This window comes from Bos mutus, chromosome 2 (genome assembly GCF_027580195.1).
Source record: "Bos mutus isolate GX-2022 chromosome 2, NWIPB_WYAK_1.1, whole genome shotgun sequence".
Classification (NCBI taxonomy): domain Eukaryota; kingdom Metazoa; phylum Chordata; class Mammalia; order Artiodactyla; family Bovidae; genus Bos; species Bos mutus.
Window position 1 is genome coordinate 126,317,663 of NC_091618.1, and position 23,294 is coordinate 126,340,956.

The window sequence follows — 23,294 nt, forward strand, 5'->3', positions numbered from 1 at the left end:
TGATAAATGTTCCTGTGTTCTTTGATTCAGCAAATATTTAAGGAATCTCTCCTATGTGTTAGATACCATTTAGGCAAGATGATGGGATTCCCCAATTGCTCAAGCAGTAAAGAATCCACCTGCAATGATGCAGGAGATGTGGGTTTGATCCCTGGGTTGAGAATATTCCCTGGAGAAGGAAATGGCAACCCACTCCAGTGTTCTTGCCTGGAAAACCCCATGGACAGAGGAGTCTGGTGGGCTGCTGTCCATGGGGTCGCAAAGAGTCAAGACACAAGTAAGCACACACACACGCAGGCAAAGATAATAAATTAGAGATCCGGACAGAAAGTGTTCTGCCCTACAAACTCAGCGTATGTGACTGGAAAAATTGGAACTAAACTGATAATCTTTAGCTATTACGATTTTCTTTCTGAAATAGCAGAAATGAAGAGATTGTTTTCCATATGTTACGGAGATGGCATTTAATAAATCAAACAGCCTTTCTTGGGTACAAGGAGGCAATCTGACTTTCATGTAGGTGTCTGGCTTTCTTGTGTACTCGATAACTTAAGGTTGTGAAGAAAATGCAGTCACTCATTCAGGCTGCTGCATAAAGGTGTCCAAATAGCTCATTAAGATTGACAAACCATTAGCCAGACTCATCAAGAAACAAAGGGAAAAAAATCAAATCAATAAAATTAGAAATGAAAATGGAGAGATCACAACAGACAACACAGAAATACAAAGGATCATAAGAGACTACTACCAGCAATTATATGCCAATAAAATGGACAACGTGGAAGAAATGGACAAATTCTTAGAAAAGTACAACTTTCCAAAACTGAACGAGGAAGAAATAGAAAATCTTAACAGACCCATCACAGGCACAGAAATTGAAACTGTAATCAAAAATCTTCCAGCAAACAAAAGCCCAGGTCCAGATGGCTCCACAGCTGAATTCTACCAAAAATTTAGAGAAGAGCTAACACCTATCCTACTCAAACTCTTCCAGAAAATTGCAGAGGAAGGTAAACTTCCAAACTCATTCTATGAGGCCACTATCACCCTAATACCAAAACCTGACAAAGATGCCACAAAAAAAGAAAACTACAGGCCAATATCACTGATGAACATAGATGCAAAAATCCTTAACAAAATTCTAGCAATCAGAATCCAACAACACATTAAAAAGGTCATACACTATGACCAAGTGGGCTTTATCCCAGGGATGCAAGGATTCTTCAATATCCGCATATTAATCAATGTAATACACCACATTAACAAATTGAAAAATAAAAACAATATGATCATCTCAATAGATGCAGAGAAAGCCTTTGACAAAATTCAACATCCATTTATGATAAAAACTCTCCAGAAAGCAGGAACAGAAGGAACATACCTCAACATAATAAAAGCTATATATGACAAACCCACAGCAAACATTATCCTCAATGGTGAAAAATTGAAAGCATTTCCTCTAAAGTCAGGAACAAGACAAGGGTGCCCACTTTCACCATTACTATTCAATATAGTTTTAGAAGTTTTGGCCACAGCAATCAGAGCAGAAAAAGAAATAAAAGGAATCCAAATTGGAAAAGAAGAAGTAAAACTCTCACTATTTGCAGATGACATGATCCTCTACATAGAAAACCCTAAAGACTCCACCAGAAAATTACTAGAACTAATCAATGATTATAGTAAAGTTGCAGGATATAAAATCAACACACAGAAATCCCTTGCATTCCTATACACTAATAATGAGAAAATAGAAAGAGAAATTAAGGAAAATTCCATTCACCATTGCAACGAAAAGAATAAAATGCTTAGGAATATATCTACCTAAAGAAACTAAAGACCTATATATAGAAAACTATAAAACACCGGTGAAAGAAATCAAAGAGAACACTAATAGATGGAGAAATATACCATGTTCATGGATTGGAAGAATCAATATAGTGAAAATGAGTATACTATCCAAAGCAATTTATAGATTCAACGCAATCCCTATCAAGCTACCAACGGTATTCTTCACAGAGCTAGAACAAATAATTTCACAGTTTGTGTGGAAATACAAAAAACCTCGAATAGCCAAAGCTTTCTTGAGAAAGAAGAATGGACGTGGAGGAACCAACCTGCCTGACTTCAGGCTCTACTACAAAGCCACAGTCATCAAGACATTATGGTACTGGCACAAAGACAGAAATATAGATCAATGGAACAAAATAGAAAGCCCGGAGATTAATCCACGCACATATGGACACCTTATCTTTGACAAAGAAGGCAAGAATATAAATGGATTAAAGATAATCTCTTTAACAAGTGATGCTGGGAAAACTGGTCAACCACTTGTAAAAGAATGAAACTAGAGCACTTTCTAACACCATACACAAAAATAAACTCAAAATGGATTAAAGATCTCAACGTAAGACCAGAAACTATAAAACTCCTAGAGGAGAACATAGGCAAAACACTCTCTGACATATATCCCAGCAGGATCCTCTATGACCCACCTCCCAGAATATTGGAAATAAAAGCAAAAATAAACAAATGGAACCTAATTAAACTTAAAAGCTTCTGCACAACAAAGGAAACTCTAAGCAAGGTGAAAAGACAGCCTTCAGAATGGGAGAAAATAATAGCAAATGAAGCAACTGACAAACAACTGATCTGAAAAATATACAAGCAACTCCTGCAGCTCAATTCCAGAAAAATAAATGACCCAATCAAAAAATGGGCCAAAGAACTAAATAGACATTTCTCCAAAGAAGACATACAGATGGCTAACAAATACATGAAAAGATGCTCAATATCACTCATTATCAGAGAAATGCAAATCAAAAGCACTATGAGGTACTGTTTCACGCCAGTCAGAATGGCTGCGATCCAAAAGTCTACAAGCAATAAATGCTGGAGAGGATGTGGAGAAAAGGGAACCCTCTTACACTGTTGGTGGGAATGCAAACTAGTACAGCCACTATGGAGAACAGTGTGGAGATTCCTTAAAAAACAGGAAATAGAACTGCCTTATGATCCAGCAATCCCACTGCTGGGCATACACACTGAGGAAACCAGAAGGGAAAGAGACACGTGTACCCCAATGTTCATCGCAGCACTCTTTATAATAGCCAGGACATGGAAGCAACCTAGATGTCCATCAGCAGATGACTGGATAAGAAAGCAGTGGTACATATACACAATGGAGTATTACTCAGCCATTAAAAAGAATACATTTGAGTCGGTTCAAATGAGGTGGATGAAACTGGAGCCTATTATACAGAGGGAAGTAAGCCAGAAAGAAAAACACCAATACAGTATACTAACGCATATATATGGAATTTAGAAAGATGGTAATGATAACCCTATATATGAGACAGCAAAAGAGACACTGATGTACAGAACAGTCTTTTGGACTCTGTGGGAGAGAGGGTGGGATGATTTGGGAGAATAGCATTGAAATATGTATAATATCATATATGAAACGAGTCGCCAGTCCAGATTCGATGCATGATACTGGATGCTTGGGGCTGGTGCACTTGGACGACCCAGAAGGATGGTATGGGGAGGGAGGAGGGAGGAGGGTTCAGGATGGGGAACACATGTATGCCTGTGGCGGATTCATTTCGATATATGGCAGAACCAATACAATATTGTAAAGTTTAAAAATAAAATTAAAATAAATAAATAAATTAAAAAAAAAAAAAAAAATCAGGTTTAACCAATTATGAAAGTAAAAATAATTTCAGTAGATTTTTCAAGTTCTAACTTGAAATTTGGTTGGGAAACAATCCTTGATTTTATGATTCCATTTATTTAACAATGACTTTTTAGTGAATTAAATTCTGTATTTATAAATTTTTGCTTTTTAGCAGAGATTAAATACTAGCCTTGAATAGAAATAATTGTGACTTAAAAATAATAAAATTTCAGATTTAGGATCATGAAGAGTTGTTTAAGGCTAATAAGCAGAAATATTTATATCTAATCTCTTTCCTTTCATGCAGGTGCTATCCATCATCTGCATCATAAGATTCTGCTAGAAAATTGTCAATTATTTTATATATTGTTTTCAGGACAGCTCATTTTAAATTATAATTTATTTTATATATTTCTTTCAGGTCAACTCATTTCTGATCAAGTAGCAGAAATTGTATCTAAATATGACCCCAAAGTTTACAGCATCAAGTATAATAACCAGTTAGCAACCCGGACTGCACAAGCTATTTTTGATGACAGTTATTTGGGTAGGTAAAATCGAAATATGGATTCACTTTCTGGTGTTGCGGTAGATTTGTCCTATATTTGCATATGCTGCTTTCAGTAGAAAAATCTTTTCTGTGAAATAGATTAAGATTTTCTTAAAATAAGGAACATATAATTTCAAATTGTTATTGAGTACCTAGATTATGTTGTATTTCAGTAGCTGAAATTAAAGGCATGATTATTTACACAGTGATAATAATAATGGATAGTCTTTAAGATGTGCTTGCTGCATTCTGGATGTTGTTCTAAGAGCTTTATCGTTAATAACTCATTTATCCTCACAAGTCTGTGACAGTGTGCTGTTATTACTCCCATTTTATAGATAAAGACACTGAGGCACAGAGAGGCAAAATAAAGTCTGAAGTCTTTGCCTAAAGTCTTCCACTTATAACTTTGCTTTTCTCAGATTCCAACCCAGGCAGTCTGATTCTTGAACTTCTATTCACTGTATTAAACTACAGTTTTGGTTTAGGATTTATTTACTTTTGTTCTAAGTTTCTCTTATTCATTAAACCAAGTATACATGACAGAAATAGTATTTTGCTGATTGAGAAAATCTGTTCTTTGTTACTCCTTTACGCCAGATTGCAAATTTGCCCTGTTTTTAACTGACTCCTTTGTAAAGTTGATAAAACAGTCTTATATTTCTAACAGAGATATACTATTTGATTATTTAGCGCCCTTATTTTCTTCAAGATTCATTTATCATGCACATGTGAACCCATTTCTCCTAGAGGACAAAATATTACATAATTAAAGGAATTAGTTGAAGGTATTTTCCAGGAAAGCTTAGCCTGCAAATAAGTTGAAGATAATCAGTTCTGCTCTGATGGTGTTTTACCTTTGGTTCCTCTTTAGGTTACTCAGTGGCCGTCGGAGATTTCAACGGTGATGGCATAGATGGTACGACGTGCTTGAACTAGATTTAATCGTCTTTAAAAAATTTAGACTACGCATTTGAAACAGGTGGCACTGAAAAATTTCAGCAGTTAAAGAGTTTTGAAACTGAGCATGGTCCCGGGTAAATCTCTTTTAGGTAGCCAAGGGAGCTGAGCACCTCAGCGACCTCTGTCTGCTCTCAGTTCCAGCTGTTTCTTCGGCTCTTTCCTTCTTACGTGTGGTGGGTTCAGTTCTCTTGGGGAGGCACAGTTTAATAGTTCCTGCTTTCTTTGGACACATCATCTGTAACTTTCTGGGCTCTGTCTATATCTTCTCTTTGTCCGTTTTCAGAGCTCAGTCTTGGGAGCCTAGACTTGGCCTGATTTGATCACGTTTCTGTATCATTGCAGCCTCAGCCTTGTTTCACTTGACTCTGGATTATTTTTTATTACTGTATGTACAGCTTTTCTTCATCCTTAAGCCCTTTTCTCTTGTCTGCTCTCTTTCACAAGATTATAAATACCTTAAGGGCACACATGCATTTATTTGAAGTCTTCAAGAATCTTTCCATATTTTGTAAAGATTTGATTTTGTGGTTAAAATCAATGCTTGGGTCATTTATTATGGAGTCCCAAGTTTTTAAGATCTCATATTTACTGTCTACTGAAATAACAAAACTTAAAGCTGTCTGACATAGCCACTTACTGTTGGAGTTGCCAGTATTGGTCTTAAAAAGAAGTAATTTTTTTCTTTTCAGACTTCGTTTCAGGAGTTCCAAGAGCAGCGAGGACTTTGGGAATGGTAGGAAACTTAAAAGGTATTTTCTAAAAAATCTCTGGGTTATTTTGTATTTTACTCTATTTCATATGCTTTTGTTTTTCTTGCACAGGTTTATATTTATGATGGGAAAAACATGTCCTCCTTACACAATTTTACTGGTGAACAGGTATGCTTTTGAAATATTGTGGGGTTTGTTTTTTTTTTGTTTATTTTTTCACTTAACATTTTGACACCAACACTTCCTACTATCTTTAACAACTTTTCTTGGTAATATTCCGAGGGTTTAATATTTAATATATAGTAACTATTGGTTTAATAGTGGATATTATAAATATAAAATAGGCTTTAAATATTTCACCTTTGTTTTAACCAGAGTAATTTATTTAAGCAAACCCTTTTGTAATTGTTAACAATAGTTTTTTAAAAAAGGAAATACAAAATCAAATTGAACACATAACAAAACTAAAAAATTTCCTTTTTGTTTGCTAATAACATTAAATTCTCTTTTAAAGAATGATCTATGCTTTTTTTTTTTTTTAAAGAATGATCTCTCTAAAGAATGACCTTTTAATTTTATTAGATGTAAAACAAAGCATGGCCAAGATGTGTTAAGTATAGATATTACAAGTAAACTTCATTTGTACTATATGAAATACAACATTCTTCAATTACTAATTAGTACTTTTAAGTACTAGACATTCTCTATAATTATAGGTGTTTTACAATATTCTCTTTTGTATGTCTCAAAGAATGAAATGGTAAGTTAGTATAGGAATACCATGTTTTCGTTAATAATGAAATGCATTTCGTTATTAATACATTTCATAGATTCTGCTTGTTTTTTTTACAAACTGAAAGTTTGTGGCAACCCTGAGTTGTCAGATGATGGTTAGTATTTTTTAGTGATAAAGTATTTTAAGATGAAGATACATACATTGTTTTTTTAGACATAATGATATTGCACACTTATAGACTATAGTAAAGTTTAAATGCTATATGTATGGGAAACCAAAAAATTTGTGTGACTCACTTTATTGGGCTGTTCAGTTTGTTGCGGTGGTCTGGTCTGGAACTGAACTTACAGCATCTCCGAGGTGTACCTGTAACAATAAAGGAAAACTTAAATCAGTGGTAGAAAAAAGCATCTCCTAGTTTGCACATCTAGGATTTAAGCCCACTTCTTGTTCAGTTGAGACTGTTTGGCTTTGCGAGAGGATTGATAGGCTGGGAAACTAGACTCGAGGTCCCCAGGAACGTCCCGCTTGTGTGGCCGTCAGGGTTGACATGTGCAATTATCAGCTGTTACGGCTGTGGCAGGGGCGGCTATCCCTTTGTGCTGTTGTGGCTTCTTGTCCTCAAGCAGCTTCTGCAGTCGGGTGCCCGTGTGTGTCTCTGGGTCTTGTACTTGGTCCCTGATGCTTTCTCTTTGTCCTCAGCTCTTTTGTGGAGGAAAGCAGGGTTTGCATTCGGACTGACCTGGGTTCTCACTACTCAGTCTTACTGCATTGGATACAGTGTTTAGCATTGTCAATCTGATGGCTTACGTACAAAAATAGGGATCCTGGTAGCTTCCTTATGGGGATGTGGTGAAAATCCAAGGGAAAAACTTCAATGATAATAACACAGGACAAGACTTTTCTCAGTCAGTGACATCCTTTCTTTGCAGTTTCAGGCCCAGTAACCTGAGAGACCACAATCCAAGAGTAGTATTCTGTTAAATTCCAGCCAGCACTTTATCATGGTACCCCTAATACAGCACACTTCATTACACATGTTCTGACCTTGTGATTCAACACAGACTTTGTCTTTCATTTTCTCAGTTACACTGTATAAATTCAAAATAGATTAACCTGGGAATCTCCCTCCTGATAGCTCAGCTAATCGAATTTTGGAAGATTTACTAACCACTTTTAGTAAGTGGTTTGTTGATTCATCTTTCATTTTAGTTCATCTTTAGTCTGTCATCACTCCTAGTTTTGTTTTGTATGTTGGAATCTGTTTAGAACTTTTTTTTTTCACATGTATTTCCAGCCAGACTGCTCTGTCTATGATGGCCAGCAGTCTCCTGTGGTGAGGAGAGGACATTCCTTCTCTGCAAAACAAGCCCATGATAAACCCAAGCACATTTGTACTACATGCAATTTAAAAGCAAAACCACTGGCACATAATTGATTGAGATGTGAAACAAAAAGGAACTCCATTCTGTATCTTTCCAAACAGTAATTTCTTTTGAGTTGTAGTGGTTTCACATAGGAAGAACTATTTGCTGCTGCTGCTGCTAAGTCGCGTCAGTCGTGTCGGACTCTGTGCAACCCCATAGACGGCAGCCCACTAGGCTCCTCTGTCCCTGGGATTCTCCAGGCAAGAACACTGGAGTGGGTTGCCATTTCCTTCTCCAATGCATGAAAGTGAAAAGTGAAAGTAAAGTCGCTCAGTCATGCCCGACTCTTAGCGACCCCATGGACTGCAGCCTACCAGGCTCCTCTGTCCATGGGATTTTCCAGGCAAGAGTACTAGAGTGGGTTGCCATTGCCTTCTCCAAAACTATTTATGACCTATTAAAATTAGTATTTATTATTTTTACTGCTCTGGCATCATTTATAACTTCTTGTGTTCAGTTGAAATGTCTTGTCTGTCTTTCTGGTAGTGTGTCTGGTGTCTTTGGGTAAGTAGAGAGGACAGGAGATAGGAGGTGAGGCCTCAGGAGGAGCCTTGATTGTACTTGGACTTGTGAATGGCGTGTGCTGAAGACACTGGAATGTCTTCCAAGACACATTGCTGTCTTGCCAGTAAATCTAGGAAAGTATACAAGCCTCATTAACTGACGGTCATTGTTTTGGTAGAATAAACAAAAGAAGAAACTTAGATTGAAACACTATATGCAGAGAAAAAAGTAATCCTTTCTATTTGGTAAATACACAACAAATATTAATTTTCTAAATTAGTTGGATGAAATTGTAAACATTTCATTTTCATCTCATTATCCAGATGGCTGCATATTTTGGATTTTCTGTCGCTGCCACTGACATTAATGGGGATGAGTAAGTTTTAAAAAATGTTTTCAGAAACAGTTTTCCTCTTGTGTTTATGAATGCTTTACTAAAACTAAACATTTTTCCTTCTGTTTCTCTGTCTCCTTCCCACTAATCTTCCTATTTAAGGAACCAATTTGATGCAGCCTTAATCACGAATACTAGAAAATCTTTATGTTGTTAATAATTCCTTTCAATAGCTTTTATAGTATGAAGGAATAAAATAATCTTACGAATTACTCGTAGTTTCTTAAAAGAACTGAAGGAAGGTTTGAATTAGAAATGGTCATTTCAAATGTGGCCTTAAGAGAGGTAGAAAGAGGAAAACTTGAGTTTCAACTAAGAAAGAAAATGATTATTAATAGTCACATGGAATTTGATCTTGCCTTCGTGAAAACGATTCTGTTGTTTTAGTTACGCAGATGTGTTTATCGGCGCACCTCTCTTCATGGATCGCGGTTCTGATGGCAAACTCCAGGAGGTGGGGCAGGTCTCGGTGTCTCTGCAGAAAGCTTCGGGGGACTTCCAGACCATCAAGCTGAATGGTTTTGAGGTCTTTGCAAGGTTCGGCAGCGCCATAGCCCCTTTGGGAGATCTAGACCAGGATGGCTTCAATGGTAAGGAGTGTGAAGAGCCGAAGGTCCCTGATTTTCTGTGGCCACTTGAAAAAGTCCTATACCCTATTTATAGAAGCTCACACGAGCAAACCTCCTTCCTGGAAGGAAGGATTTGAGTGACACACTAGGTTCAACGACAGGTTGTTCATTTCCCTTAAAAATCAGAGGGGAATTTTCAAAAACTGACTCTCATGAGTTATTATACATGCAGCTCAAATTAGAGCATCAGAGTGGTTAATTTTTGAAAGGCACTTGCATTCCCAGGGAGCCCAGTGTGAGCTGGTGATTTTTTTGTTTATGTCCTGCTTAGCAGCAGTGCCCTCTGCTGTCCATTCAGATACAAGTGTAAAAAATGCTCCCAGGCCTATTGTCAAGGCAGTGCTGACCCTAATGCCTCCTTCAAAGGTATGATTTGATACTAATATTTTTAAAGCCGTAATTTTGTTGTGGCTATCCAGAATATTCTGAGGGAGGTTGTATCTCCCTTCACAGGGACAGATAAAAAAGGTATACGTTCACTTTTATCACAGTCCCACTTAATAATTTAATTAATAGCTATAGATAGCTTTAAAAATCAAAGTTGGCTTCTGCTATAGAGTGAAATGTAGATTACAAATCACCAAGATTTTTTTCAAAAAGGAATGATACTAATAATCTTCCCAGAGGTCACAAAATGGAGAGTTGAACCATGGGTTTGTTTGTATAATCAACAGTATATAGGGATATCCCCCCCAAAATGACAAGAAAGTTATAAATTAAGATGAAAACCTCAAAAAAGACAGATGACTCTCAAATCTCCCAATTAGTAGTAGAAAAGGAAAATGTTTGTTTGGCCTCAAGACTCCTCCTGCCACGTGGGTAGTGTTATGTCACGTGCTGAAAGTATCATCTCTCACCCTAGAAGTTTTCATTGTTAGTGGAAAAACTACTCAAGGGGACATTTTGCCTCCTAAAATAATCTTAAAGGTTGTTTTTTACCACCAGGAGAACATAAATGGAATTCTAGTATAAAACTCAATGTAGAACTTGAGAAGAATACTATAGAACAGATCAAATCATTAACTTTTGATAACAAAAACTACCTAGAAAACAGGGCCAGATTCGAAGTTCTACCTTGAGTAAATTTAACAGGTTCTTTGCTGAGGATGGGCCTGTCTCCAGGCATTTTGGGAAAACCTGGACATGTTTGCCTTCACCCTGTTTTGAGAATATTCCAGCCACTTTAAAGAACGTTTCTTTAATATCGTAATCCAGATAGCGTCTCATCTTGCTTTCCCTATTCCTATTAAAATGTACTGTGAACACAAAAATTATAAGCAGTGATAGCTAAAAAATATCAAAGTTTTATAACAGTTTTACAAAGAGATTTTACTTTTAGAGCTAGATACCATTGAGGATGATTTTTTCTTTTTTTGCTCCCAAAGTGTCTCCTGAGGTCTTATTGTCCCATATAGTCTGTATGTGTGTGTGTATTAGTTATAACCTGGATCTTTTCCTTATTCAGACCTGATCACATTGACTCTTTTTTTGTCTTTGCTCCTATTTTCCTCTCTTTCCACTTAACACCCACTGGGAAAACCCTAGGTATGATCAAGAGGGATACTGAAAACAATAATAAAATTATGTTCCACAATTACGTGGAGTTTTTGTCAATACTTCTCCAGAAAGGCAGAGGGGGAAAAGCACAGAAAAAGAAACTAAAATGATCAAAGGAGTAGATTGATTACATGAAAAAGGAGGGCTCTCCAGACTAGACAGATACCAGCCAAGAGAAGACATGATTAGAATATACAAAATAACAAAGGTTTAGGAAAGGTAAAGAGAATTTTTTTAAAACTGTCTCTCAGTAGTAGAGCCATCTTCTGTTGGAAAATTGTATTTTAATAAAAACTTTCTTAGTGCATATGTCAATTTAGAATTTATATTTATCTTTTAAAACTTAAAGAAAGATAAAGAAGAACTTTTACGTAATTTTAAAACTACTTTTTATTTAAGGATAACAAATTCTTAGTTGGTGCTTACTGCAAGCTAAGCACTGTAGTAAGTGCTAAAAATGAGAGGATGAATTAGAGCCCATCCATGTCCTTAAGGAATTTAGCATCAATAGGAGAAAGTTTAATATGAACAAGTAAACACTAGAAAGTAGTCATCACAGTGTTTGAGATATTCCTGGGTATAACCGTCTTAAAAAATGAGTGACGAGGTGTCTTTGATGTCTCGGGAGGTTACGTTGAGGGGGTGAAACCACTTCAGGTATATTAAGAAAACTGAGGCAGTTTGAAATGGCTGGTATTTAGGGGCTGTTATAAGCAAGATGAACACATCTTTGTTCTTAGGAAATTTATGTTTTGTAGAGGACCAATAGCGTAAACACATAAAGGGGAAATTCAGGTAGTGATAAAGGCCGTGGGTTTAGACAAACAAAGGCAAGGTGATGTGATAGAGAGTGCCTAGACAGAGGAAGGAGAAGCTGTTACTCCACAGACGGGCCAGGGAAGAACGCTCTGCCAGTTTGGACAAACAGTAGGAGCAAAGCTTGAAAAGCTCTGGAGCAAGAGCCTATAAAGCAGAGGGCACAGCAAGTATAAATCCAGAGATGGGGGCTAACCTGGTGAGTTTAAAGGCCAGGATTGGTAGGAAGATCTGGGGTTGGGTTAGAGGTGGGGTGATGAATGGACAAACTAGGTGGCATTTGAATGCTTGGGGAAATAATTGAAGGATTTTTAAGAAGGAAAGTGACATGATATTAACATTTGGCAGTCTTGAGGAGAATGGATTATAGAGGCAAGAGTAGAAGTGGGAGGCACTTAGACTCCTTTAGGGGTCCAGGCAAAGGATGAGAATGGCTTGTCCAGTGTGGGGCCAGAAAGGTAGAGGGAAGTGGATATAGTATTCATAATATATTCTGGAGTTAAGAAAGGTTATAGTGACCATTTGGTTGGTTGGTTGGTTGTTTTTTTTTTTTTTTTTTCTTTTTAAGAATTTCAAACTTTAAAAAAAATTTCAGTATAAATTGATTAAGATAGAGATGAAATCATAGCGTTCATGTCTCTGAACCAGATTGACTTCTCAAAAAACAAAACAAAAAACCCCCAAACCATGCCCAATTAAATTAACAAGAATTTTGAGAGCTAGAATGAACCTTAGATGAATATTTGGACATGTCCCCTCCTCTCTGTTTTAAGGATGAGTCATTTGAGGTCAAGAAAAGTTAAGTGATTTGTCCAAGATCAGACCCAGAATATATGGCTCCAAGTTAATGTCATTTCCATACTGTTTGCTTGAATCTCCTTGAGTTTGGTTTTTGCTTTTAAGAGTACCCTACTGAAGTTTGATATTTATCATGGTATCAATACATGGATTCTAAAGATGTTAGGATCTTCTCCACAGAAATAATGATGAGTACTATGACTTATTTTCTCCATCTATTCTCTCCTCCCTCCCACTCTCATATCTTCTTTACCTTCCCCCTACCCCTTTCCCCCCTCCTTACTCTCCCCCTCTTCCTTTTCCCCCTCAGATATTGCAATTGCTGCTCCATATGGGGGTGAAGATAAAAAAGGAATTGTTTATATTTTCAATGGAAGACCCACAGGCTTGAATGCAGTACCGTCTCAGATCCTTGAAGGGAAGTGGGCAGCTCGGAGCATGCCACCAAGCTTTGGCTATTCCATGAAAGGAGCCACGGATATAGACAAGAATGGATATCCAGGTGCTTCCTAGAAATAAATAGTGCATCTTAGATTTTTCAGTCCTAACAGCCAGTAGTAGTAGGTTGGTGCAAATGTAATTGGAGTTTCAGACCGTGGACTTTAAATCATTATAACTAGGTTCAAACACATCTTTGTTAATCAAAATAGGAACCATTACAATAAACACATTTTTGCCAGTGAGAAATAAGTTTGTTTAATCCTGTAGTGTAAAAATCTGTGCTTCAGGATTTGACGAACCTCTCGGAAAGCATTTTCTGTTTCCTGCTGGTTGTGGAAGCATTTTCGCTGCATTAAGTGGTCAAGATGCTTGAAGAAGTGGTAGTCAGTTGTGAGAGATCAGGTGAATATGGAAGATGAGGGAAAACTTGTAGCCCAATTTGTTCAACTTTAGAAGCATTGATTGTGCAACATATAGTCAGGGGTCGTTGTGAAGAAGAATTGGGCCCTTTCTGTTGAGCAATGCCTGCTGCAAGTGATGTAGTTCTCCATACATCTCATCAATTTGCTGAGCATACTTCTCAGATATAATGGTTTCACTGGGATTTAGAAAGCTATAGTGGATCACACCAGCAGCAGACCACCAAATAGTGACCATGACCTTTTTTGGTGCAAATTTGGCTTTGGAAAGTGATTTGGAGTTTCTTCTCAGTCTAACCACTGAGCTGATTGTCACCAGTTTTGTATAAAATCCACTTTTCATCACAGGTAACAATATGATTGAGAAATGGTTCATTGTTGTTGCATAGAATAAGAGAAGATGACACTTCAAAAGAACTATTATTTTGATTTTCGGTCAGCTCACAAGGCACGTACTTATCTAGCTTTTTCACCTTTCCAATTGGCTTCAAATGCCAGACAAGTATAGAATGGTCAGCGTTGAGTTCTTCAACTTCTTGTGTAGTTGTAAGAGGATCCACTTTGATGATCCTTTCAATTGGTGGTTGTCAACTTCTGATGGCCGGCCACTACGCTCCTAATCTTCAAGGCTCTCATCTCATTTGGAAAACTTCTTAATTACCAACGGCCTGTACGTTCATCAACAGTTCCTTGGCCAAATGCTTTGTTGATGTTGTGAATTGTCTCCGCTGCTGTCTGTGACCCACTTTGAACTTGAATAAGAAAGTCACTCAATTTTGCTTTTTGTCTAACATCATTTCCATAGTCTAAAATAAAATATACAGCAAGTATTAAGTCATTAGCAAAAAAACGTAAAGCGAGAAATGCACATTGAAATGATGTATAACATAACCCCATTCATTTAAGGATATATTCCAGTATCAAATGGCACCAACCTAATATTAATTACTTTTGCACCAACCTAATATTAATTACTCCTCTCTTGATTCTATGTTATAAGTCAGTTTAATTCAGTATTTCAGCTGCTGTTCAAGCCCTGCCATTGTTCAAGGCAGGTGGTCATCACTGAGGGGGTACGGAGCACAGACAGCTCTGTTCCCTGTGATGTTTTCTTTAGGGGCATAAAAAAGTTCCTAATTCTTTTGTGATCCATTGTACCTGTCTTTATGGTTTCTCATGTACTTTTCTGCTTAGAAAGAGCTTTGTCAAATTTAGCTTGGGTAAGCCTATTGGACTACAGTCCATGGGATCACAAAGTCAGACACACTGAAATGACTTAGCACACACGCATGCATATACTGTGAGATAGAGTTCTGATTTCATTTTTCCTGATTGTGAACCAGTGGTACTAGCTACGTGTAAAGATACATGTGAAGACTAACGCATTCTGTTCTTGTTGATTTGGATGCTATCTGCTGTCATTCTAAGGATTCTAGGTACAGTTGATACTTGGACAGTGTGTTAAGGGTGCTGACCCTCTGCACACTCAAAAGTTCATCTATAACTGACTACACTCGACCTCTGTATCAACAGTTCTGGTTGTGAACCAACCTCGGGTTGTGTAGTGCTGTAGTATTTTCTGTGAAAAAAAAAAAAATCCATGTATAAGTAGATTTTCACAGTTCAAACCCATGTTGTTCAAGAATCAACTGTGTTTGTATTTTGGTTTTATTTTGTTTCAAAAACAGAAAAAAAATTTTGTTTTGTTTCAAAACACAAAATTCAAAAATTTTTTTGTTTCAGAGAAAGAGAAATTTAAGTCCACAGGCAAATGTATCCCTATGGCTGATGCATGTTGATATATGGCAGAAACCAACACAATATTATAGTTATCCTTCAGTTAAAAGGAAATAAAAAAAAAAAAAAACTAAATTAAAAAAATCCACAGGCATCTATAAAGCTTTTACCTTTGGGAATGTGTATTTGGGTGGTATATCCTTCTTCATTGGTGCTGATTTTTACTCAGTATCTATTCAGAAGATTCTTATCTACCTGGATGGATGAAAAAATTAGTGTTATGAAAGTGTTTGTCATTGATAATAGTGTAAAGTTTTCATATAAATTTTAGCCTTTTAGATGTTGTCTTAAAATCACTGATGAAGAACTTTGAGTCTATGTCTAAATCTAATCTTTATTATGTACATGGAGAGCTTTATAGAATGGTATGTGAATTTTAAAAAACTATTATTATTAACATATTTTTTCTATTCTCTTTTAAGACTTAATTGTAGGAGCTTTTGGTGTTGATAGAGCTGTATTATACAGGTAAGACTTTCCATATCTGATACTACAGGAGTGTTATGAATTATATGGAAGTTTTATAGTTAAGTACCAGTGCTTAAATTTCATTTTAATTTTCTTGAATTAATGATAAAATTTGTTCTTTCTATTCAAGATTCACTTCAGGCAAGGAGGAGTGATACAAGGAGATCCCCAGAAAAGAGAAAGCAGTAGATTGTTTTTTATTAGAAAAGCATTAAGAACTTTCCATCTTTGTTCTTTAAATTTGTTCAAAGATGTTCTCCTGTGTTTTAGATTTTATGAATTTAAAAGTATATGAGTTACATTTAAAAGTATAAAAGTTACATTTTCCTCTAAGAGACAAGAAATTAACTTGGTATTTGTGCCACAGTATTCTGAGACCACTGGGGAAGGATGTAATGACTCCCAAAATAAATATTTTTATCAGAGTAATATGTGTAAATCTACATATCTCTAGTTCCCAGCTTCATCCGTATTTCCAGTAATTCTCTGTGTTTCATCAGTTCCTCATGCCTTACGGTATCATCTGGCTTCGCAAGTAGATTAAGATGTTTACACTTCTATGGACTGTGCTTATATCTGGCAGGAAAACTAACACTCTTGTGTAGTGTAGGTCAACTTGATTGTGCCTCTCAGAGCAGCTTGCGACCATACAGGTTCTTGGATTTGTCATGATTGGAACAAGCACACTGACCTGAGCCTGCTGTATTTTTTTTACAGAGCATAAACATGTACATCTGAACTTTGGAAAACTATATTTATTTTAATTTATTGTTTAGTTTTAAAAATTGCTATTAATAGTAATAGCAGTAATACAGGCATGTGGTAAAATGTCAAGCAATATAAAAAGGGCATACAATAAAAAATATATACTTCCTCTCACACCAGTTACTAGTTCATTAGTATATCCTACCAGAAACATTCTGTGCATTACAAAATTGTGTGTAAATGTGTGCACGCATCCTTTTTACATGGTGGTTTTTTTTCCTGTCATACTAAAATTCTCTCCTGGCTAATATCATCCCATATTAGTGCAGATGGCTTTACAGCACTCATCTCCCTCTTGTATTGCAGCTGCATTAGGTAGCTATCCCCCGACTTGTTTAATCATCCTGCTTTAATGGGCTGTGTTCAGATAGGTTGTGACCAGTGGTCCTGCTTTGCCTGGAATTGAGGGGGCTTTACCAGGTCATGGAACTTTCACTGATAAAATCAAGACAGTCTGGGGCAAACTGAGCTGTTTGGTCTTTCTACGTTTAGATTGTTTCTATTCTTTGTGCTATTACAGACACTGCTTTAGTGAACATTGCGCTGTATACACCATGAACGTGATCCTGAAGTACTTAGATCAGTGTATCATTTTAAATAACTTTTTTTCTTTTTTTTTAAAACCAGGGCCAGACCAGTTATCACTGTAAATGCTGGCCTTGAAGTGTACCCTAGCATTTTAAATCAAGAAAATAAAACCTGCCCTCTGCCTGGGACAGATCTCAAAGTTTCCTGGTAAGGGTTTTTGTTTAATAATAGTTATAATTATTGGTTCAATCATTATAAAATTAATTGAAAATGGGGGAGTGGGCTGAAATATTACTAAAACAGTTTCTATGGATATACTCTATTTTCTTGTCATAGATTGAGTTTACAAATATTGTTCCAAAGAGGGTACATATAAGCCTCTAGAAATATTCTATAAACTAGTATAAAACTAATTTTTGAAAAATGAATATATCAAAAATAAAAAAACCAGTGAACATTTTGATTTTGATTTTGATTTTTAAAAACTAATGATGTTTTTCAGATTTAGTATCTGTGACTCATTGTATGAAAAGAATTATTTTGCTTGAAGGTATTGGTCTTCTATTTGTTCTTTTACTAATTTCTGAAGAAAAATGTAACTTTTTCTGTAAACTTAATGTCTGAAATTCTTCTCTATTTTTCAAGTTTACATTTTTTATTACTTTTCACTATATCATGTGATTTTTTTTTACTATTTTTTATTTTATTTGTATTTATAATTTAAGATTTTTTTCCTTTAAACTGACTCATGTTTTACTTTAAAACATATTAAAATAAAATGGAGAAACCAGTCTTTCTCATGCATGTCAACATAAATATAAAATTAGTAATGAAAAGTCCTGATCCATATAAACTGACTGTAAGTACCCAACTTTGGGAAACAATGTTCGTGTTTCTTATTTACACAGAAAAATCAAAGAGAACTTATATATGAAGGGTTGAATGATTGGAAGCTGGGAAAATTTTACTTCAAATGATCTAATGGAAAGATATTTTTCCTGATTTTGTTTTTGAAGTATTGTTATTATTAAAATCATTTTTCAAAATTTTGTTTATAATATATAAAAAAACATGTATACAATAAAAATTTTATTTCTTTCATCAGAGTGCTTTAAAAGTTCAATAGTATTTGGTCTTCATTTTCATTGATTGGCAGTGACATTTTCAAGGTTTTGCTTATTCTGGTAACAGTGTGAAGGCTTTGAATACATTAACTAGAGCAGTAGCTTTCACATGTTTTTGATTATAGGATGAAACACATTTTACATCATAATCCAGTAAACATACATTTTTAAACTTAAGTTTCATGAAATCTTACCCTTGATACTTACATCAATTTTACACATACATTCGTTTTTTTAAGATGCTGGCCACAGCCCAGTAAACTGATGTCATGACCTAGTAATAAGCTGCGAAAAATGCTATTCTAGAGGAGCTCACTAATTAAAGGGAGCTTTGCGGGGCTTTTAAATAAGTGAGATATTTATTTTAAATCTGGACTGTCATTTTCCTCATTTAGATTTGTCAAAGAGATTCTATAAACTTGAGAGGAGGTTAGGAACTTTTTTTTCTTTTTTGTCTCATTAAAGTATTGTGAAAGGAAATGTGCCTGTTACTGAAGAATGAGTTAGAATATTCTGTATAGTTTAATGTATAAAAATAATATTAAGATGTAAAGAAAGATACAAGGCTTCACAGTGTAAACTAAGTATTAGAAATGTGAGATTTAAAAAAGAAGAAATGTGAGATTTGGATGATATTAAAAAATGTTTAAACTGGATTATGGGATTTGTATGTATTTTTTATTTTTTTACAGTTTTAATGTCAGGTTCTGCTTAAAGGCAGATGGCAAAGGAGCACTTCCTACGAAGCTTGGTAAGTGTTCTATGGAAAAATTATATATAATGGTGCTGCGTATGCAGCACTTAAAAAAGTTCTAGGATATCTGAATAACTATTCAGATAGTTGTTATTTTTTTTTTATTTGAATGTTTATGTAAAAGACATTTAAAATTACAACATAATTATTTTGTTTGGCAGCTCTTAAGCCAGTTCAGAGATAATACATTTATTTATTGGCATTCTGAAAAATTAGTGATAAATACGGCCTTGAGAAAGTTAAAGTTACAAATGTGAGACAAATGAACTTCAGGAAAAATGAATATCATTGCTTATAAAGTCAGTTACCTACTGAGAAGTTTATATTTTATGTGCCGGAGAAACCCTGGTAATTTCAGGAGTAGAAAGAGAGAAGAAATTTAGAAAGAGAGAAGGAGAAAAAGTTTTGACCACTAAGTTTAACCCACACAGAAAATACTAACTTCACTCTTTTTTTCCAAAAAATTGTTTATGTGATTCTGAAAGCAGGGTAGGAGAGTTCAGTAACTATTGTGGAGATTTTTCAGTGTAAATGCTAAGAAATAACAGTGAAGCTCTTAACAGAGGACTGAGTCTGTTGGGAGGTGTGTTTGTGTCTGAAGTTCACATAGGGTGGCAAGGAAGGTAATTTTTCAGTAAAGACCTGAAGGAAATGAAGGAGCTAAGGGATTACCTGGACACGTATTTTGCGGAGGAAATGGCAGTTTCAAGAGGCTAGAGGCAGGCGCTTGCTGTCTCTCAAAGAGTGGATGGAACAGAACTGGAAGCAAAATAATCCTGGGTTTTCACTCAGATTTGTTATGAAGTTGAGCATTTAGAGGAACTTGAAAGGAGACTTGTGGTTTTAAAGATCTACATTCTTATCTCCTTTGAAGAAACTATTTAAGAAGAACTGAATCTTAAAAGCTAGTAATCTAGCAACTATGCTTGATTCTTGGCTGCACATTCTTTTTAAGATGATTCCTGACCTGGTCAGCTTTGTTTGGTCATTTGCTTCACAAGAGACATATTTACCTGATAGTTTGATATGGTAGCTTTATTAGAAGTAGGAGTTGGAATTGATACAAACTGCTCATTCATCACGGTAGTGAATATATGGGTGCAGATTAGTAAACATTTCTTACTCACAATCAGCAGGAGTGCTGCTACCTGCATTAGTGGTGGAAGTCTTAATTATTCACATATCTTATTTCTGAACTTCCTCCTCTCAGCTTAAGTGAAAAGAAAAAAAAATTCCCTTCTATCTGCTAGTTGTTTTATCATTATCTAGTGTCTGAATTATTAGACGACATTAAGCTGGGAATGGTTGGATTAATTAATTATTAAATATTTATTCAGAATTAATATGTTGTGGTCTCACTGTACTGGATAGACTTTTTAAGAATGAATTAGAAGGAAGTTACTTCTTAAGAAATGTCTGTATATCTCTCTTTACATGAAAACTTGAGATATTTAGGACAGGTAGGTGTCCATAAAGATTATGTTGGTTATAAATCCTTTGGTTTGTATAGACTTCCAGGTGGAGCTTCTTTTGGATAAACTCAAGCAGAAAGGAGCAATTCGACGAGCACTCTTTCTCCATAACAGGTCCCCGGGTCACTCCAAGAACATGACCATCTCAAGGGGGGGACAGATGCAGTGTGAGGAGCTGATCGCATATCTGCGGGTAAGACATACTTTTATGTTTCTTATCTTTCTATATATTATTTTTTCATCTGAATGATTTTTCCTTTCTGTAAAAGTTTTTTTGGTGGTGAATAAACAAGAAAACAGAAAAATGCAGTTGAGGAAACAGGGCTTTTTAAAGAGTCAGACTTGAGTAATGGACATCTACTCTTGTCAGGTGGCCTTATTAAATTATGACAAACGTATTAACTGGACTCTCAAGACCGTAAAATAAATCTACCCCTCCCCAAGTAATCAATTAAAAAACTCCATTGGCAAACCTGACTTGTGAGTTGTAAGCAAGTGTATGAGTCAGGGTAGCTAGAGAGGGAGGGATGGAACCTGGGCAGAGGGGAGCAGTACTTGCCAACACCATTATGGGGGTTCAGAGTCACCTGGGGCCTGCTGCAAGCTAGGGGTCTGACCTGAACCTCTGTATTAGGTCTAGATTTTTCCACAGGGCTAAAGTGTCCCCAAAACAAAGATGCCCCTGACTCTTGCAAGAGTAAATGCAAGTTTTCACTGGAACAATCTAGTACAGGTCCCACAGGTTAAGTTCAAATCAAATAGGAATTCATTTCTAAAGTACTAAAGAAACAGAGAGTAAGCCATTAGAAGACACAGCAAACAAATCTTAGTCCTGGAAAAGTAAAGTGAAAGTTGCTCAGTCGTCTCCGACTCTTTGCCACCCCATGGAAAGACTTGAGATTTAGAATTATCAGTTACAAAGTATAAATGTATATAAAATATTGAAAGAAATAAAGGGTGAACTTTGATTTAAAAGACAAAGATATCAGTAAAGATATAGAAGACTCAACATAATTAATAAACTCTATATAGAACTTGGCATCCAACATTTAGAGAATATAAAAGTTCCCAATATACATATAGGAAGTCTGAACAAATTTAATAAAATTGAAATCATAGAATATATGCTGTTTGATTATAGTACAATATTTAGAAATCAGTAACAAATTTAAATTGAGAATTAGGAATTGTGATTTTAAGCAACTTATGGATTAAAAAAAAGATCATACTAGAAATTTACTTAGAAGTAAATTATAATGGAAATATCAAAATATGTAGGATATCCCAAAAGCATAATATAGAGGTAAATGTATATAGCCTTAAATGCTGTTTAAATGAAAGCTTGAGGGAAAAAATGAAGGGGAAAAAAACCCCCAAAACCTCCACAAAATTAAAAATTAAAAAAGGACATTCCTGGTGACTCAGCAGTAAAAAATCTACCTAGAGTGTGGGAGACCCTGGGTTCGATCCCTGGGTTGGGAAGATGCCCAGGAGAAGAGAATGGTTACCCATTCCGGTATTCTTGCCTGGGAAATCCCATGGACAGAGGAGTCTGGAGGGGTACAGTCTGTGGGGCAGCAAAGAGTCGGATATGACTGAAGCAACTTTGCTCGCAGGCACATAGATAATGGAGGAATTAAAATAATAGAATATTATGAACAACCTTGTACCAAGAAAACAAAAACATTCTTAGAAAAACATGATACAACTGTTACTTGAAGAAATAGAAAACCCAAACAATCCACTTAACCATATAAACTAACCATATAAACCATTCTGAAAATTGAACTGGCAGTTTAAAAGTCTTTACACAAACAGATCACAAGACCTAAATAATTTTATAGGCAATAATGTCTAAGCTGTCAGGAATGAGATATTCCAATATTAAGCTCTTAGAAAGAATAGAAAAACAAGATGTATTTCCAGTTTATTCTCTGAAGCTAGTGTAATTGATACCTAGACTGGCCAAGGATAGTATAAACAAGAATTCATGAGTCTTACACAAAGACATAGATAAAGAATTACTAACCAAATATAAGCAAACTCAATCCAAGCTGTTTATAAAGAAGATTAAAAAACAGACCAACTTGCATGTATCCTAGAGTGGGTTAACATTAAAAGTATAGAAGTACAACTTCATACATGAATAGACTGAAAACATGGGCATCTTACTTGAAGTGCAGGAAAGGTTTTTGATTAAATAACTGTTCATGATATTTGCAAACAAGACAAATACCTCAAGCTTCAACTATGAAGAAATACCATTTTATACGCAAAGTCTACCAGTACCTATTGCTTGGTCCAGCTGTGAATTAATGAGAATTCTTATGTGTTGCTGATGGCAGTGTAAATGCTGTGAAGATTTTGGAAGATAATATGGTATTATCTTAGCCGACAAATCTCCTTTCCACTGTGTAGAATGATACATTTTTTTTTTTGTAATAGCAAAAATAAACCAAAAACCCAAAGAAATCCAAAAAATAATTGATAAATTGTGGATTTATTATAAGTATTACTCAACATGGGCTTCCCTGATAGCTCAGTTGGTAAAGAATCTGCCTGCAATGCAGGAGACCCCGGTTCAATTCCTGGGTTGGGAAGATCCCCTGAGGAAGGGATGGGCTACCCCACTCCAGTATTCTTGGGCTTCCCTTGTGGCTCAGCTGGTAAAGAATCCTGCAACGTGGGAGATCTGGGTTTGATCCCTGGGTTGGGAAGATCCCCTTGAGAAGGGAAAGGCTACCCACTCCAGTTACTCAGCAATAA

The 23,294-nt window shown here is 35.8% G+C and overlaps 1 protein-coding gene across 2 annotated transcripts in view; it reads left to right on the forward strand.

The window, feature by feature from the left end:
* The window catches only part of ITGAV (integrin subunit alpha V), a 108,854-nt gene that overhangs the window by 61,534 nt on the left and 24,026 nt on the right, over positions 1-23,294 (forward strand). For both annotated transcript variants that reach the window (XM_070359325.1, XM_070359315.1), the window contains exons 7-17: positions 4,098-4,223; positions 5,101-5,145; positions 5,879-5,922; positions 6,011-6,067; positions 8,890-8,942; positions 9,348-9,550; positions 13,071-13,262; positions 15,840-15,885; positions 17,278-17,385; positions 18,995-19,053; positions 20,567-20,721. In XM_070359325.1, coding sequence (XP_070215426.1) covers positions 4,098-4,223; positions 5,101-5,145; positions 5,879-5,922; positions 6,011-6,067; positions 8,890-8,942; positions 9,348-9,550; positions 13,071-13,262; positions 15,840-15,885; positions 17,278-17,385; positions 18,995-19,053; positions 20,567-20,721 — 1,088 coding nt within the window. The remainder of the gene's footprint in view (positions 1-4,097; positions 4,224-5,100; positions 5,146-5,878; positions 5,923-6,010; positions 6,068-8,889; positions 8,943-9,347; positions 9,551-13,070; positions 13,263-15,839; positions 15,886-17,277; positions 17,386-18,994; positions 19,054-20,566; positions 20,722-23,294) is intronic.